General features: G+C 38.2%; 1 protein-coding gene across 16 annotated transcripts in view; it reads left to right on the forward strand.

Annotated features, from left to right (window-relative positions):
- Positions 1–1,443: 1,443 nt before the first annotated feature.
- The window catches only part of LOC132112898 (gephyrin-like), a 113,362-nt gene continuing 97,377 nt past the window's right edge, over positions 1,444–17,428 (forward strand). For all 16 annotated transcript variants that reach the window (XR_009425054.1, XM_059520619.1, XM_059520623.1 and 13 more), the window contains exon 1: positions 1,444–1,584. Coding sequence is in view for 15 of the 16 variants with exons in the window: in XM_059520619.1 (XP_059376602.1) it covers positions 1,521–1,584 (64 nt within the window). In the remaining variant the exon portion in view is untranslated. The remainder of the gene's footprint in view (positions 1,585–17,428) is intronic.

The following is a 17,428-nucleotide window of genomic DNA, read 5'->3' on the forward strand; positions in this document are numbered from 1 at the left end:
TGTGGCAACGTCTCCAAGATGCTTCAAGAAAGCATTTTTTAGCTGGTGAAAATACAATTTTTCTAATAATTTTGGCCACCACTGTAGTCTGAAATATATACAAAAAAAATAAAAAAAATAAATGTAATAACTGATATAATCTAAATAAGATGTCTCTCTTGGTAAATGTGACACATATATATGATATCATTTTATTTCCTATGTTAGAATTAAAATATCTGGGAACAATAGTAAAATCTCATGTGTTAACATTAGTTAATGGATTAGTTAAAATGAACGAACGAATGAATATTTTACAGCATTTATCAACCGTTAATATTATTTAATAAGAAGATACAGTTATTCATTGTTGTTCATGTTGCATTTACTAAAGTTAACAGTTAGCCTACTACTTAGTACTGAAGTATTGATAGTTTATTAACAAATTTACCAAATTTTTAAAACAACTTGTGGGGGGTGATAGAGGATGAAATAGCCTACAATTTTTAAAATTTAAAACTATACCATATACATGGAAAAACATATGAAATAAATAAATACTTAATTTTAAATGACACAAATAGCATCATCTGAATCAGCTGCTTGTTTAACTGGATTGTAATTTCATAGATTTACACTGCAACCAATTGTAGATAACCACTGATTACACTCCCAGTCTCCACCGCACATTCATGGAAGAGGAAAACACTTGTTGTTGTGCATCAAAAGCATGTCATTTCTTGTACATTTAGAGATTTGTGAGTAAACAGTATATTAATGCCAGTGTTGGGAAGGTTACTTTGAAAATGTTATAGGTTACAAGTTTCCCTATTTCAAATTAATAGGTAATGTAACTATTTCAATGAATTTATTATTAAGGCAATGTAACGGAATACATGTGATTACTTTTTAATTACTTTTCTAAATTTCCAATGTTTTCAAGTCTTCATCATTTTCAAACATGTAAACAAGGCAGGGTTAACCTTACAGTCGCACTCAACACTGATTACTCGAGTCTTAGACTTAAAATTTTTTATCACTTTAATTAAGATTATAATAATTTAATTTAAAAGCACAGCCACCACAAAATCAGACTTTAGCACCTATTTTTACTTTGAGGTAGGCTACACATTTAATATCATAACAAGAAATAGTTATGAGACATATTTGCATAGTTGACAGGAAACACTGGCATCTAACAATGCGTTGGGGGTAAAACAGTTAATCTAAAAAAAAATAAAGCATATAAATAATCCCAATTAGGAAATAAAACAGTTATCAAATAAGCATGTGTGTCCTATTGTGTGTCCTAAACCACTGAAACATTGGTGTATCATATTGCAATTTATAAAATATTTATAGGTAACTAATTATTACCCAAAACTGTGATTATTGCTCACCAACATTATCCCCAAGCTTGTCAAATCTCCAGGGCTGTGATCAGGGTTCGTTTGCTCGCGCCTGACTCCTCCCCCGAGTTCGATGCGCTCGTCTCTCGGCTCTGCTCAGGTTTGTCAGTGCGGGCGAGAGCGCTGCTAAACATGGCGTCGGACGGGATGATTTTAACCAACCACGACCACCAAATCCGAGTTGGAATATTGACAGGTAAATCCGAAATGACACTAGCTCATTTTACGCCTCGTCGCTCGTGCTGGTCTGTGCGTTCGTGCTGTCGCCCGCTGCTGTTTGTCGTGCCGGTGGTGATTCCTATCTGAGCGAGTTCTGCCCATCTATCGCTCGAGTTCCTCGACTCATTCGCAAACGCTGTGCGTTTATTTATCTGCATGTCCTGATATTCATTTATTCATCTATGCGATAATGTATCCGGCTCTATGAGATCTGTCTTTGGTCTGTCATGCAGCACAGCTCAGTGTCAAGACAACAGTTTGTGTGATGAATTATTCATAGATTGTACGCAAGACATCCACATACCATACAGCAGATCGTTGGAAAACCCTCTTATATCTGTGAATGAACTCTCTGATCGCTGCCATGTGTCTGTTTATTGTTATATTAACCTGTGTGGTTGTTGAATAGTGCTGCTATGTAGATAACTGTTGGTATTTGGAGTTGGTCACGCAGTGTTTTTTTTTTCTCATGGATTTCTGCACAGCAGCATCTCAGCTTCGGGTTTGCATTGAGGCTGTATTTATATACATGCATGGTAATATATTAATATATACAGCGTCTCGTGCAATAGACACATCCACTCAGGAATGCACATTAAACACAACTTTTAGGGTTAGCGATAATGCTTTCACTATGCACGCGATTAAGTGGTATTCTCGTGCATGCGTTTGAATCGTCTTCATTGATCCCAATTTCGGCTAAAAACGGGAATGAAGCAGCCGCCTTCTTGTTAAATATTGCTGCCGTAGCTACCTCCCGGGAACAGGGGGAATGGGTGATGAATAGCGATGTCCGATTCGTGAACGAGTCACATCTTTATAATGAATCTGTTCACGACTGGAGGAAGAAACTCTTCGTTTATGAGTCAGATTGATCGAATGTCAGTCTGAGTGATTCTGACTCATTAACTCATTGATTCGAGAACCGTTTTTCGAACATGTCTCACTCTAAATAATATGCAGAGTTCCATAAATAGGGTTAGCCTACAACTTAATTATGTGACAGTTGTATCAACAAGCATGAATGTTTGGTCGCATTAGCATCATTTTGGCAAAATTTGTCAATAGTTTAGCAGTGAGTTTGTCATCGTTGCTAATTTGTTTGACAAACTTGAACCTGCTTCGAAATCAGTGTAGGGAAATCTTTCGCTGAATTTACTAATTTTCTTGAATTTTGCCCAGGCAAATTTGACGATTAAAAAAATAAATAAATAAAACAGCCTATATAAAAACATGCAACAACTTTTACATTGGTTTTGTAAATGTTAGATATCATTTATGATCTGAATGATAACTACTACAAACTGAAGCCGGACACATTAAATTACAATAATAAACTTTATTAACAAAATTTACTTTGAAAAGCTTCATAAACAGCATTATGTGCCTTCAAATGGTTTTATTGGAAGGTTTTAGAGCATGTAATATACCACAACCGGATGTCAGGGATCACGTGATGACATTAAAAGAATCACTGAATCGTTTTTTTAAATTGGTTCTTTGCTTAAATGGAAATTAATCAGACTTGCCATCAAAAGTGATGAAATGCATACACTGACTGAATTCAAATGTCAGTGACTTTGCAGTGTGTCACATATTCATGACATTCCTCTTGGTGGGCCTATTCCATGAGCACAAGCCTCAGAGATGCTTGTCGCGAGGGGGAATGGCATAAAACATTGTGGGAATCCCCCTCCCCCACCACACACATACACACCCCTGTATAAGCATGACTGCTGACCGAGGGTGCTGTCCACTGTTTTTGGTGCTGAAAAGCCCACAGACTCATATTTGTGCTTGTCGCAACATTTTCCTCAGCTTTGTGGAGCCGTAACGGAAATATTTTTGAAGAAGGTGAGAGGGAATTTCCCGAGGACATTATTCACACCCCTCCTTTCCTTTTCTCTTATACTAACATCAGCTGATCTAGTCCATCATTAGTCGCAGTCACGCCTAGCCCTTCTAGGAGATTGGTTAGCATGCCTGCACTGTGTAGGGGCATTTCGTGGAAGCGCACACTTATTGATGAGGAACTCCGTGTGTGTTGAAGTGTGTGTGTGTAAAGGAAGCTTGGAGGGAGTGAGAGCGAGTGTGGATGCCTTAAAGTGAGATGAAAGTGTGACCAAGCACATAGAACTATGGAACGTGCATACTTAATAGTGAGTAAGCGACACATTGTAGTTTCTAGACAGATGTGCATTGACAAGCAAAAACCTTTTGACCTCTTGTTTATAATGTTGTAAAGTAGTGAAATGGAAACACAGCAGGGGCTATCAAAAGTGGCTTAGTCTAAAAATAGGTCTCTAAAATGTTTAAACTATGCATTAAAATTGCATACAAATAGAATTGAAATGAGAAAGCATTGATTTTGTGCTATTCAAAGTTGATTTGTTTTGGTGTGTATTTTTTGGGTAGCAGGCGAGACTGAGTCTGCATGCTCTGCAGATTTCCGAGTGGTTTCCAGGCAAATATTATCATTGTTCCAAGTGCTGTCTGGTATTAGAAATGTTTAACACATAACATTTATAGCCTGGAACATTTAGGGGGAAATATTGAATGAGTATAGAAGACAAATACAGAAATCTCTGGAGTCTCAAGGTTGTGGTTGAATGCTGAGCTTAGAGGCTTTAATTTTTGGAAGGGTGTTGATTTTGTTTTTTCATAGAATAGTAAAATATTAATGTATCCTACAAACCACCTCTGGAAGGGGATTGTGATATTGAACTGAATTTGTTGTGCTGTAAGTGCCATATATTTACTGCATTCATCAGGTTTGCTCAACCAAACATTTTTTCCTTCTGATTGCTTGAGCTGTAGTTGCATGCTATGGAGGGTCAGAATCATCTATCGCTAAGTCGTTGGTTACTCTTTGATATCTGATACAAGAAATGACACATAGAGAAAAAGCGCAAGCTTTTAGATCGTTTTCTCTCCAGCTCTCATCTTTCCATTCAAAGGTGCCAGCATCAGAGTTACATTCACGGCTGTGGATGCTGTCAGGGCTTGTCTCTGAGGTGTTCAGAGCGATCCTCCTGGTGGGCAGGGCTCCTCCTTCTGAACAGCTGTCGTGCTTCAATGAATAAACTGAAGTCAGGTACATGCCATGATTTACCCAAACGAAAGAAAAAATTATAAAAAAATGTTCACTTCATGTCATGTGCAGGGATTAGGGCTGCACGATAAATCGAAATTATATCGAAATCATGATTAAGACAGAAGCTGTGATTGTCATGCATATATTTCAGTGAAGCACGGCTCTGTGATCAGTAGTACATCTCCATCCAAAGGCCAGAGGGCGTTCTTGCACTGAAACCCAAAAAACACTTTGCAGAAGAAACCTAGGAAATCCCTATAGCAGTTGCTGCATAAACAGAAGATTTAAATGCTTTAATTGATCCAGCGTGACTAATAAACACACGACTATGGCAATATATGGTTTATCTGAGTTCTTATTATTATCATTTTCATTATAATAAAGTATAGTGGTCGACTGATATTGTTTTTTTGACAGCCGATTCTCATGCCGATATCATGGAAAGCAGGGGTCCCATAGCCGATATAAAGCCGATATATTTTTTTTTTAAGTAAAGCCTCAATATATATATATATATATATATATATATATATATATATATATATATATATATATATATATATATATATATATATATATATATATATATATTTTTATATATATATATATATATATATATATATATATATATATAAATTATAATAAATTTTATCATTATATAATATATATATATATATAATATAAAAAAAAATATATATAAAAATATATATATATGATAGTGACACCTTCTCATTATATTGATGGGTATTATATGCTGCATTACTTTGTGAAGGGTTAATCCCTATGCACTCATTCCTTTGAGAAATGAGGTATGTAAAAACTGTACCTTATAGCAAATTTTTGTGTCATCTTCCCGAGCCAATTAAGGAGGTGCCATCATTGCACATCTAAACCTCTGCGAAGAATCATGAGAGCAAAGTCTCCATCAGTTGAGCCCTTTGACATTATTTTAAAGGGAGCTTTAAAGTGGCCAGTTTTGAGCACAGGTTTGGAATGACCCTTCAATATGGCGGCCATGATTGTTTTCACTCCAAAGTACCCTTTCCAAGGGTTTCCATTTGGAACACAGTGATAGAGTGATGCAGGACTTAGTCCTACAACCCGAAATCAAGTTAGAGTTTTTGAACTTTCGGTTCTGTCATCCCAAAGTTAATGGATTTTTGGTTAAATGGCTGAAATAAGGACATGATTTATTTGAGCTTTTACATATTTTGAAAAAGCTGGTTGCTGACAAGTGGCTACATGGGACTGCAAAGGCTGTCTGGGACATTAAATGACACCATGACAAACCATGACAACAAAACTAATCTACTAACTAGTCTGCTTTTACAGCTCTTTGTATTTATACTTGTGCTCTTGCAAACTATTCTAACTCTTTAGACTAGTTTTAAATGAAGATTGAAAGAGTTGCCAGAAGCTTAGTGGTGTTGACGTTTAAGTCATATGTCCATTATATAGTTCTTAATAGCATGATTTTAACGTTTACTACTGCTGATTGCATTTAGGCTTCGAAATTCAGAAGTTGTGTTCATTTTTGAAGATTAGCCTATCTTGATCTCATAAACTTCTTATGTTCTACTGTTGTCCATATTTCAATAGAACAAATCCTTTTGGCTTTTGTAGGAACCAAGTTGAATTTCCAGGTTGGCCTACAAAAAGACAACATCCCTGCATTCCAATTTATTATAACAAGTACTCTATCATAGCAATCCATTAAATTCTCTAATCGTTGCATTGAATTTTTACATCCTGGTCACCTGTGAGCTGCTCTGTCCACTTGAGATCCACCTTCAGATGTAGTTGCTCATTGCCATTGTGGTGTCAAAGCATGTTAGCGCCCTTGTGAAGGGTATCTTTGTGCTAACACTCAAACAGCTCTCCAAAAGTTTACGCTTCAAGTCCCTTTAACACCTCCTGAAACCCTCCAGTGGTGAAGGAGCAGACACTTGAATAGCAATTGGGAACTCATGTGCCAGATTTAAAGGCAATAGAGGACCTTGTATTTGAAAGACATGGACCTCTGCCAAGATTTAATCTCAGCTGAACGTCAACAGTTGCCATTAATAAGCCTTAATGAAAGATAGTTCAGATGTCAGTCCGCAGGTATCGTTTTGAAGCCATCAGTATTGAATTACAGGGGCATAATTTCACAGGTGTTTGAAATTCAGACAAGATCAGCCCCGGAGAGCGCAGATAACAGAGCATTCTGGTCGGTGTTCTCAGAACGGCTCATCAAATCAAAGCAAAAGGCAAATGTGTGGCTTTTACGTAGTAGTGGTTTATGTGAATACTCTTTCACATGTAGACACAGATGACATTTTTGTGGATTTATGCTCCTTTTTCTGTGACTATAGTTACCCTTTGGGGTATTTATACATTTATGTTATTCCAAGGCTCAGCATCCCTTAGATTTCACCACAGAAGCGTAAGGGTGTATTTGCGCATAGTTTTGAAGACTACTGTCAAGTTAATGGCTATATTGAAAGAATTTGCCTCTACATTCACTTAATACTATATAATTCCTGAGGTGTTTTGCTGTAAAAATCGCGCTCGTGCACAATGTTTTACGTCAATCCAGTTGCTTAGCCATCATATGGACCAACCATAGAGACCAATCGAAAGCCGTTTTCATTCTGGTAAACGCATTATGCGGAAAGTATTTTCAGTTTAGCAGATTATTAATCTATTCCATCGAGGGATTTCTGTCCAGATGTGGGCGAGATGAAATTGCATGCTCATGATAAATCCACTGCAGTTGTTATCTGCATATGTTTAGAGCTCAGATCTCTCAGCATGGGCACAAGAATTTCTTTTTGAAGCGGATTATCTTTGAAGCATCTCTCTGCCGTTTAGAGAGCCATAGCTCGTACTGAGATATACTTAATGTAAGTCTCGGTTATAATGTAACCCCATGGCAATGATGCATTCTTTGAAATGCCTAAGGGGCCCACTTAGTCCAACTCGAACAGACAGAATTAAAATGGAAGGTTCTTTATGCAAGTACTAAGCAGAGATTTACAGTTAAACACTAGGTAGCTGAGTATTAAGAAAATGAATCTTTATTATAGCTATTATTTTACATAAAGACATTCTTTCATGCAGAGTTATTTTGGTTATTATTTTACATATACTTGCATGCTTAGTTATTCATTATGTTTTGAAAATGTTTTACATAAAACATTCTGACTTGCTAACTTGTTTTGGCTATTACATTACAAAGATGCGTGTATGATAAATTATTATAATTTTTCTTATAATTATGCATACAAGCATGTTTTTATGACCAAAATGCCTTAGTCAAAACAATAAAAATATTATTCTGACTCTTATTTTACATAATACATATTTGATATTTTACTTGCCTAAGTGCCAATTTTTATATTCACATCTGTTTTATGTTATATAAGAGCCTTAAGGTCGTTAAAAATTTAGTTATTTAGTGAAATGTGAATCATGTCTTGTCAATCTGCTATGACTGTTAAACATATTTTACTGGATAGCACAGTTTTTAATGTAAATACAAAACATTTTTACTCAGAGATATGTTAAACTGATGCATTTAAAAAATAACCACCTATAGTTAATTACATGTTTTTGTATTATATTCATTTTAAAAGTTTTATGTAGTTTTTTTTGTGAATTGTATGACTTATGTTATTCTTTTTGTTTTCGCCAAAAAAATAATTTTAGAGTGTATGACATGGCATTTAAAAATAATTTTACAGTGTTTTACAAGATTTACAGTGTATTAATCCCATCTGGTTTTCTCATTGTTTAATTACACATTTATTTTGTCAAGAAGGTCACCCAGATAAGATCTCCCACTCTCCCACTCTGCTATAGGTGTCCCTGCTGACTGACAGTTCTCTGTCCTCTCGCAGTTTTCAGTGGGGTTGGCTCCAAGGCCTGCCTCTGTTACCACACCACAAGCTCTATTCATAAATGCATAATGGCTCATGAACATGTTGGCACTGTGTCTGTGTCCTGCTGGGGATTTGGAGCAGTGGGAAATATGATCCAGCAGGACGTTTATACCATGCAGTCTAGCCTATGCTTCACTTCCCACTTGTACTCAGAGTGTGTGAAATTATCGGTGTGTTATGTGTTTTACACATACAGCCAGACAGAATCCTAAGTTTTATTTGTTTTTCTAAGAAATAGTTCTCCCAAAAATGAAAATTTTGGCCATCCAATGTTTGCTCACCAGTGGGTGACCAATTGGTTCCGTCAGAATGAGAGTCAAAACATCTGATATAAACATCACAATAATCCCTTACTAATCCACATCCAGTCCATCAATTAATGTTGTGAGAAGTGAAAAGCCGCATGCTTTTGTAGAAACAAATCCATCATAAAGGCATTTTAACTTTAAGGTTCACTTTTGGCCAAAATGAGTCCATGATCCATAATAACACTTTCTGCATTGAAAAAGTCTTTACCCTGTTGTCCTCTCACATCAGAATCCACCAACATATGTTTAGAACGTTGGACTCTTTTTGCTTGTAAACACTCAAGAGCAGATTTCTGAAGAAATTTTTTACTGGAGGAAGTTTTATTATGGATTGTTGACTCGTATATTGGCTAGAAGCAATTTGTTTCTTACAGCTTTCACAGCTTTTTTTTTTTTTTGGTTAATTGATGGAGTCATGTGGATTACTTGTGGATTATTGTGATGTCTTTAGCTGATGGCAACCATTTACTGCAGAGGATCCATTGTCCATTATATAGAGAGAAATCCTAAAATGTTTTGCTCAAAAAACATCATTTCACTAGGACTGATTCGCAGAAATCAAAACAGGGATGATAATAGTTGATCACCACCCAATAAAATTGTCATTTATGCATTAGCTCCGCCCACTACCGGAGAAAGCGACAGTACTTAAAAGCTGAAAAAATTCAAAGGAATGTGATTTTGGCGAGTGAAAATATATCTGTGCTAAACTTATACTCAGCCTCCAACTGGCGAGTAAAATCTAAGAATTTATCAGTCATTGGCTAATATTAGACATCATTTAGTCGCCCAGAGCGAAGATTTAGTTTCATATGCTAGTTATTTACTCGCAATGTAGAGGGTTGTTGGAGTGCTTTTCAGATACATCACATTTTTTCCAAGTGTCATCTTGGTATCCAAATGAAAGTCAGCGTGTTTACTTGTTTAGCTGGTTTTGACATGTGTTTTGCACAGACGGTGTTAGTAAGCAATTCCACTCCAGCAGTCTAATGTCACCATGTGTACTTTTACGGTTACATTGTTGAAACAGTGCATTATTTAAATGTCTGCATAGAAACCTACATGCCTCCTAGGCTTCAATTGCTAGTGTATTTACTGTTAACGCATTTCTTGTTTCTTGTTAAGACACTGAGGGACAAGTCAGACATTGTCTGTAGTAATCAATGTGGTAATGATACACATGCTGAACATAGACGTTAGGCCAGCAACTGTGATTTAAACATTAGTAGCAGAAGTGCTGTAGACATTGATTTATGTCCATGTTGCATGAAGTTTTGGTGTGGCATTTTTCAATCTTTGTGTGAGTTTTTAATTAAACATAATTATGTTTAATGAAATATAAGCATATCTTTTTACAGAATTTTTCTCCAGGCATGAAACATTTTATATATATTAGGGATGTATGATATTGGATTTTGCCGATATCCAGTATGCCGATATATTTGTTTTGTTCTGTTTTTTTTCTTTCTTTCTTTTGATGTTTTATATTGCTTAGCTCTGACGATGTAATCATTATTTTTATTTATTTACTTTAGTAAAATATTAAGTGGTCTTATTACTGCCTCCTATCTTTCCCCTTAAAAAAGCTTTTGTAAGTTATTGTTAGTTGCTCCAATATGAGTGCTAAAAATAGATCGTCTTCTATAAACATCTATGTAAATGAGAAACAGATTTTGTTTATTCATAAGAAATTGATATGCTCAAATGCTACTGAGATCCATTCCAGTATGGCAACATATCCGTCTAACAAGATATAATTTATATACGATTATGACTTTTATTTCAGAGAACTTGTGCCTTTTTTGGCTCTTAATGATCAAGAAATGACCTTTGGCCTCCCTTGTCCCATGATGCCCCGAGAGCTGGCCTTGAAATGGTGTATTTTTCACGCTGGCCCCCTGACTGCTGATTAAATGGACTTCTGAAGGGGTTCATGGCTGGTCATATATTTATCACATGCTCAACCATTAGAGTTCACAGAGCAGCACAGATAACGAGATGCGTGCAAATTACACACAGCAGTGTTTTGCATCCTTCAGAATTGAATTGAGAATGCTTTTAAAATTCCAGCTCACTTGCTGAATTTCTAATATTTTAATCAGTGATGTAAAAGCTACATATAAGAATGTGTAAATGAATGCATACACACAGATACACTAGCGCAGTGGCTAAAATGCAGCAGCGTTTGATAGTTAGAAAGCAAGAGCAGAGGCTGAAAATGAGCACGATAATCCTCATGCAGTTTTAATCGGCCTTTAATCATTACTCTCATTACACCCTCTACTGTCAACGGCACTCAAAACACACATCCGTACAACGCTAGACACATCCAACTCTGAATACATAAAAGAAGGCCTGTGTGTTTAAGAACATGGTTATGGTTTTTTGATTGGGTGAGCAAATGTTGTATTATAGAATAGCTTTTGTAATTCCTCAGATATGCTGGGTGATATATTTTTATATATAATTGTATTAATCTTTTTTTGCCATGATTGTGAGCATGTCACTGTTGGTGATGCAAACATGTACACGTCACGTGTTTGGATTCAGAGCTTTATTTTCTCCTCACATGCCTTGTGGAGCAAGGCCTGTTACAGCTTGTATTGTTTTCTGTTTAATAGCCATAAAAAAGCAAATCATTATTTGTATCCTTGTACTTATAATTCGTGACTGGTGTTTTGTTTTCCTCTCTCCTTTGAATTTCCATGTTCATCACTTCTCAGTGGAGCTTACATTTCACCTGGGGGTGTCAAATTTAATCATTGCATCGATGCATTGCAATGTGTACGTGAACAATTCTGCATCGATGCAGTAATAGACCATAATCGATAATAGCCTATGACGTAATTTGCCTACGCGCTTATCATACAGTATTAAAGACTGCGTTTACACTTGGCACGTTATCCAAACAGAAGCGCGTTTACACTTGTATTTTCAATCTGTATGTGGACAACATCTGGATACTGGTAGCATGTTAATGCCAAGTGCCAAGCAACAGAGTTTCGCAAGTGTGTTTAATTGTTCCTGTAATTTCGGTGACGAAATTCGCCTGATTCCTGATTCGAAACCATCAGGTGGTAAGTAAAACCGCATTAAATGTCTGTGTTTTGTTAGCAATCGAGGCGCAAGTGCTTATGACTCTTTAGCTCCGCCCACGGCGCACCTCCAGGAGCTCGGCTATTTTTTGAAGGCTGTATCTTTCTTTTATAAATATGATCAAACTTAAGACTCATTGGAGATAGAAGAATGCAGTACTACTCTATTATAGGTACTCAAGATTAACATGAGAATGAGGGAAACTGTGTTATGTCTCTTTTTCCCTCCTGGAGCCTTGTGGAGTACTTTTTTTTTATGATGGATGGACACATTTTCTTTTGCTGCAAAATCTTCCAAATCAAACCCTTTCACTGCCATTATAAAGAGCCAGGCCTTTTTCTAAATATAACTTTGTCTGAAAGAAGAAAGTCTTATATTCTATTGGATGGCTCATTTTCATTTTTGGGTGAACTATGGTTTTAAGGACCTGGGCTGAGTGTTGGTCTCAGGAAACAAGAAATTGTTTCCAGTTAAGAAGTCCATCTTTATCATTGGTCACTGATAACTATACTGAGTCACTGAGTCACTATAACTACTTTTATTAAAATATTAACTTTTTAAATATTTTAAATTAAATCTATGTTTTTTGTAATAAAGCACTTTAAAAAACAACAACTTTTTTTTTGCTCTTTAAATGTAAATATAGATACATTATAAATACATTTGATTTTGTTTGTTTTTTTAATGTAAGTGACAAATTGACTGGGCAGGCAAAAAAAAAAATCCTTATTGTTGATGCCTGAACAGCTCGGTTATATTCCGGGAACACTTCTCACAGTGAGGTAGAAACTGTATCAGTAACAGTACAAGAGGCCCATATGGTGGAAACAGACTGTGTGAGAGAGAGAATCTGCCAAAGTGTCTCAGTAATGCTCTCTTCTCTTAAACATGCCTTCCCATCTGAATGTGCCTGTGTTCTGTTGGCCCATGTCTGGATGAATAATTTAACTCAAGCCTTATCTGGACACAGTGTGACTGGAGCGTTTTAGATAATAGAATACAGACATTAATCACAGCCCCCCCTCACCCACGGCTAAAGGATTCCCCTGGAATCAAATGGACATGCTGCTCTTTATGTTTATGTAACCTGTTGGAGTGTGTGTTTCAGAGCGAATGTGATTTGTTGATGTTTTCTTTGCTTGGCATTATTTCATATTTCTGTGAGTGCAACATTTTGGAGGTGGGTAGTGCCCATCCTGAGAGGAGGGTGGTAAGTTTCTCTCTTAATCAAGTAGACATTCATTTGATTCAAGAAAGAAGGGTCTTTCTTGCAAAAAAGATAAGGACATGGCTAGGTGTTGGGCAAGCAAGCTTTTCTGTGCCAAACAAGAGAAGTTATTAAGAGGTCATTTAACCAACCCTTTTATACAAACAACTAACCAGGTATGATGCAATAACTGCTCTCTCCATGTGAGTTTCAACCACAAAAGTGAGTTTTGTCAAAGACATTATTATTTTTGCACTGACACGACCACCCCTGTGAAATCTCATTGATCCAAATTTGTGTTTAATGTAGGGTATGTTAAACATTAAATATTTCCAGTTGGCTATGATAGCTGTGTCACAGAGCCAAAAAATAAAAAAACGGTAATATTTTGAAATATTCATAATATTGAAATATGTGACATTTTTTATTATTATCAGTGTTGAAAACAGTTGAGTTGCTTGTTTATTATGTGCAAAATGATTTAAATTTTTTTTAAGATTCTTTGAATAAATTATAAATGTTTTTACTGTCACTTTTGAATAAAAGTCATTGCTGAATAACTATTAATTTCTTAAAAAAAAAAATTCTTACTGACCTAGTGTATAAGTAATAATAATAGTATAGTAATAGTAATAAAAGTAATAATAATTTGTTGTTGTTGTTGTTGTTATGATCATTGACTTCATGGTAACATACTGTATTTTCATACTTGAAAATGTATTTGTGCATTCATACACTATCTCTTGCAAATTGTGTGTTATATATCAGGCTTTTGTTTCTTTTTAATGCTATTAAAGGCGAAATAAATCCAATCTGGTGCATCTGTATAATGGGGTGTCTTCAGTTTGCTGAGCGTTGTGAAAATAACTTCTGGCTGCTCTTAAACAACCCTTCCAGTCTCGATGAAAAACAATTTATTCTAACCAATTTTTCGAAGCAGTGCTATTTGTTTTGAATAACCCTTTATAATGCTAATTGAAGCACCCCAAAATTGGGTAATATGAGATGGCCATACAGATGCTTTTGGTGAGAGTACCTCGCAGAAATGAGGGACTTCTGCAGGAGTGGAGGTGAGTCCGCAGACATCTGTCTGGAGAACAATACTTTTGTGAACTCAGACTTCTTAATTCATTCTCTATCTCTGTGTTTCTCTTCATTTTTTTGTTGCAATCACTCACACGTTCGTTGATCCTCCAAACACACAGATGCACAAAGTGAATGAATAGAGCACCTTAAAATCAGCATGGTGTGTGAGATCCAGGGAGTCATTCCACAGCAGATTAAGCTTCCGATTCGGATGCAGAGCTGGCTTGTGGGATTACAGCTCTCACACGTTGAAGCCCAACTGAGTCTTCATCTGCAGTGTCTGTCTAGTGAAGGACAGTTCTGCTGTTACAGTCCCCAGAAACAATAGGTTACTGTCGTAACCCCGGTTCTCTGAAACATCGAGTGGAGAGATCCACCTATGGAAAGGGCATCCGTACCTGACCTCTGCAGAAGCATCCAATTGCACCAAGTCTGGCTAGACAGACAGAAGCGCGCAGCCAATGCCAGGTAAGGCCCCACCCCTTACCTAAGGGCATATAATGGCTACGACGCTGCTATTCTCCAGTAAGTATATTCGCTTCTTGTGCGGCAAGCGGGGCAAAGCTGGTGGATCTCTCCACTCGATGTTTCAGAGAACCGGGGTTACGACAGTAACCTATTGTTCTCTTTCATCATCTCATGTTCGAGATCCACCTATGGGAGAGACATGGACAATTCCCCAATTGCCCAATACACTCACAGTGAGGTTCTGAAAGCCAGAGAAGGACAGTCGCCCCAGGGAGGTGGTGCCTGACACGTCCCATAATCATGAAACTGCAATACTTACGCAAACACATGACTGCTGTGCACATGCAGCACATGAAACTTGTATTTAGTACACACACGATAGTAACTCTAGCAACACCAAAGTGCATATAAATACACCCAGAAAGGAATGGAAATGCATGCTTGGTGACAGGAATGTTTGTGACCTGCCGGCCCATTCCTTCCTATTCGTTACTTCCAAAGTGGTTGAAGGGAAGGGCTAAGAAGACCCCACCCCTAAAACCGAATGTGCTACCGAGATACCGGTAATAACGCACAAATGTATGAGGAGAAGCCCAACTGGCAGCGGAGCAGATGTCCTGCAGTGACACTCCCCTAAACAAAGCCCAAGAGGCGGCTATGCCCCTCGTGGAATGAGCCCTGATGTCCCCTGGGGGCTGCACTCCCTTGGATTCATAAGCCAAAGCTATAGCGTTCACAAGCCAATGTGAGAGGCGTTGCTTAGATATGGGATTCCCTCCATGAGGGGGTGCCCATGAAATAAAGAGCTGGTCGCTCTTCCGGAAAGCACTGGTCCTGGTCATATAAGTCTGTAAAGCGCCGACGGGACAAAGAGCATTTAGCCTCTCATCCTCCGGGGAGGAAAAAGTTGGAGGGTGAAAAGCGGACAGCTCCAACACCTCCAAAGTGAACGCAGGGAAGCACTTCGACATGAAGGCCGGATTAGGCTTAAGGGAAACCTTATCTCCACTAAGAGAGAATTTAGTGAACGAGGGATGAACCGAGAGTGCATGTAGCTCACTGACACGTTTAGCTGATGCCAAGGCCAAGAGCAAAGCTGTCTTGAAAGACAGAAGCTTTAAGGAAATACATCCCAGAGGCTCAAAAGGGTATTGAGACAGAGCCTCCAGGACCATGGACAGGTCCCACTCAGGGACAGTTCTCCTGATGACTGGCAAGGAGCGGCGGGCACCCTTCATAAATCTGCGGATTAGAGGATGCTGCCCGACTGTTGAGCTCTCAAAACCCACATGACAGGCCGAAATCGCAGCCAAGTAGACCTTGATTGTGGAAAAAGACCTACCTTTTTCCAATAGGTCTTGCAGGAAACACAAAATATCAGTAACTGAGCACTGATAAGATGTGAGACCGCGCCCATCGCACCACCCTTCGAACACTTGCCACTAACAGCCATACAGGGACCGCGTAGAAACGGCCCTGGCATTCTGTATAGTAACAATCACACGCGGCGAAAGCCCCAGTGTGCTTAGGTTCGTCCTCTCACGGGCCAGGTCCAAAGAGCCACCCTGTCCGGCTGCGGGTGATAAATCTCCCCGTTCGCTTGAGACAAAAGGTCCGTGTGGGAGGGAGGCGCAATGGCTCGGCATATAACAGAGGGATTATCTCCGCCAGCCATGGTGCTTTGGGCCACCTGGGTGCTATCAGAATGAGAGACAGGCACTGCTCTCTCACCCTGGCCAGTGTGGGAATTATCAGGCACGGGAGGAAAATAGAGGTCGACCGATATATCGGCCGGCCGATATATCGGGCCGATATTTGTCATTTTTTTTATATATCGGCATCAGCCAATATCCGTGTTTAGTAGCGCCGATTTAAAGTCAGGCACGTCGGCGGACAGCCCCATGTTATTGGTGCGGTGGAAAGTGCTGCTGCAGCAGCATGTGAAGCACCCCAAGCCAAAACTTTTGGAAGATTCAACAGCAGTCCTGGGAGATAAAGGTAGTCAGAGAATTTCACTCTGTAAATGGGGTGGAGAAGTTGACAGCTCTAACAAACACTGCAGCGTGACGTTACCAAAGTAAACTGTCTCTGACGTTACTCCGCCCCGCTCACAGACAGCACCGCGCTCGGAGAGACAGCTGTCCTGGAGCTGCCCAGAACGGTGAATCACATTTGTTCGGAAGCATGGTTTGATGCAGACAAAAACCAGTTTTCCATCCAACTCATTTGTATTCAGGGATGTCAATATTCGATAATTTCCATGATCGATCGTCGTTTAAATTAATGATCAATTAATTACTTTAATGCTGCAAAATGCGTCTGCAGCGGTATTATTATTATGTGCAAAAGCCACTTGGAAAAAAAGCTTTCTCATCCGAATTAAAGGGGTTTTAGTCTGAATAAAATGCTAGTAGCAGGACTGTAAAATGAATAGATGTGATTATGATCATTTGATAAAATGAAGAGAGTGCGCCATACGTTGGAGATCATTTTACTTTGTTGACTGTTTCCCGTCAAGGAGACCGCTGCATGTGCCTCTTTTAATGCTTTCGTGGTGCTCGTTGTTGTATTTTAAAACGCATCTGCAATGTTTTCAAATGACACACTATAGTAGTGGTGCAACGGATCATCATTGATCC

This window comes from Carassius carassius, chromosome 32, assembly GCF_963082965.1.
Source record: "Carassius carassius chromosome 32, fCarCar2.1, whole genome shotgun sequence".
In the NCBI taxonomy this organism is placed as follows: Eukaryota; Metazoa; Chordata; class Actinopteri; order Cypriniformes; family Cyprinidae; genus Carassius; species Carassius carassius.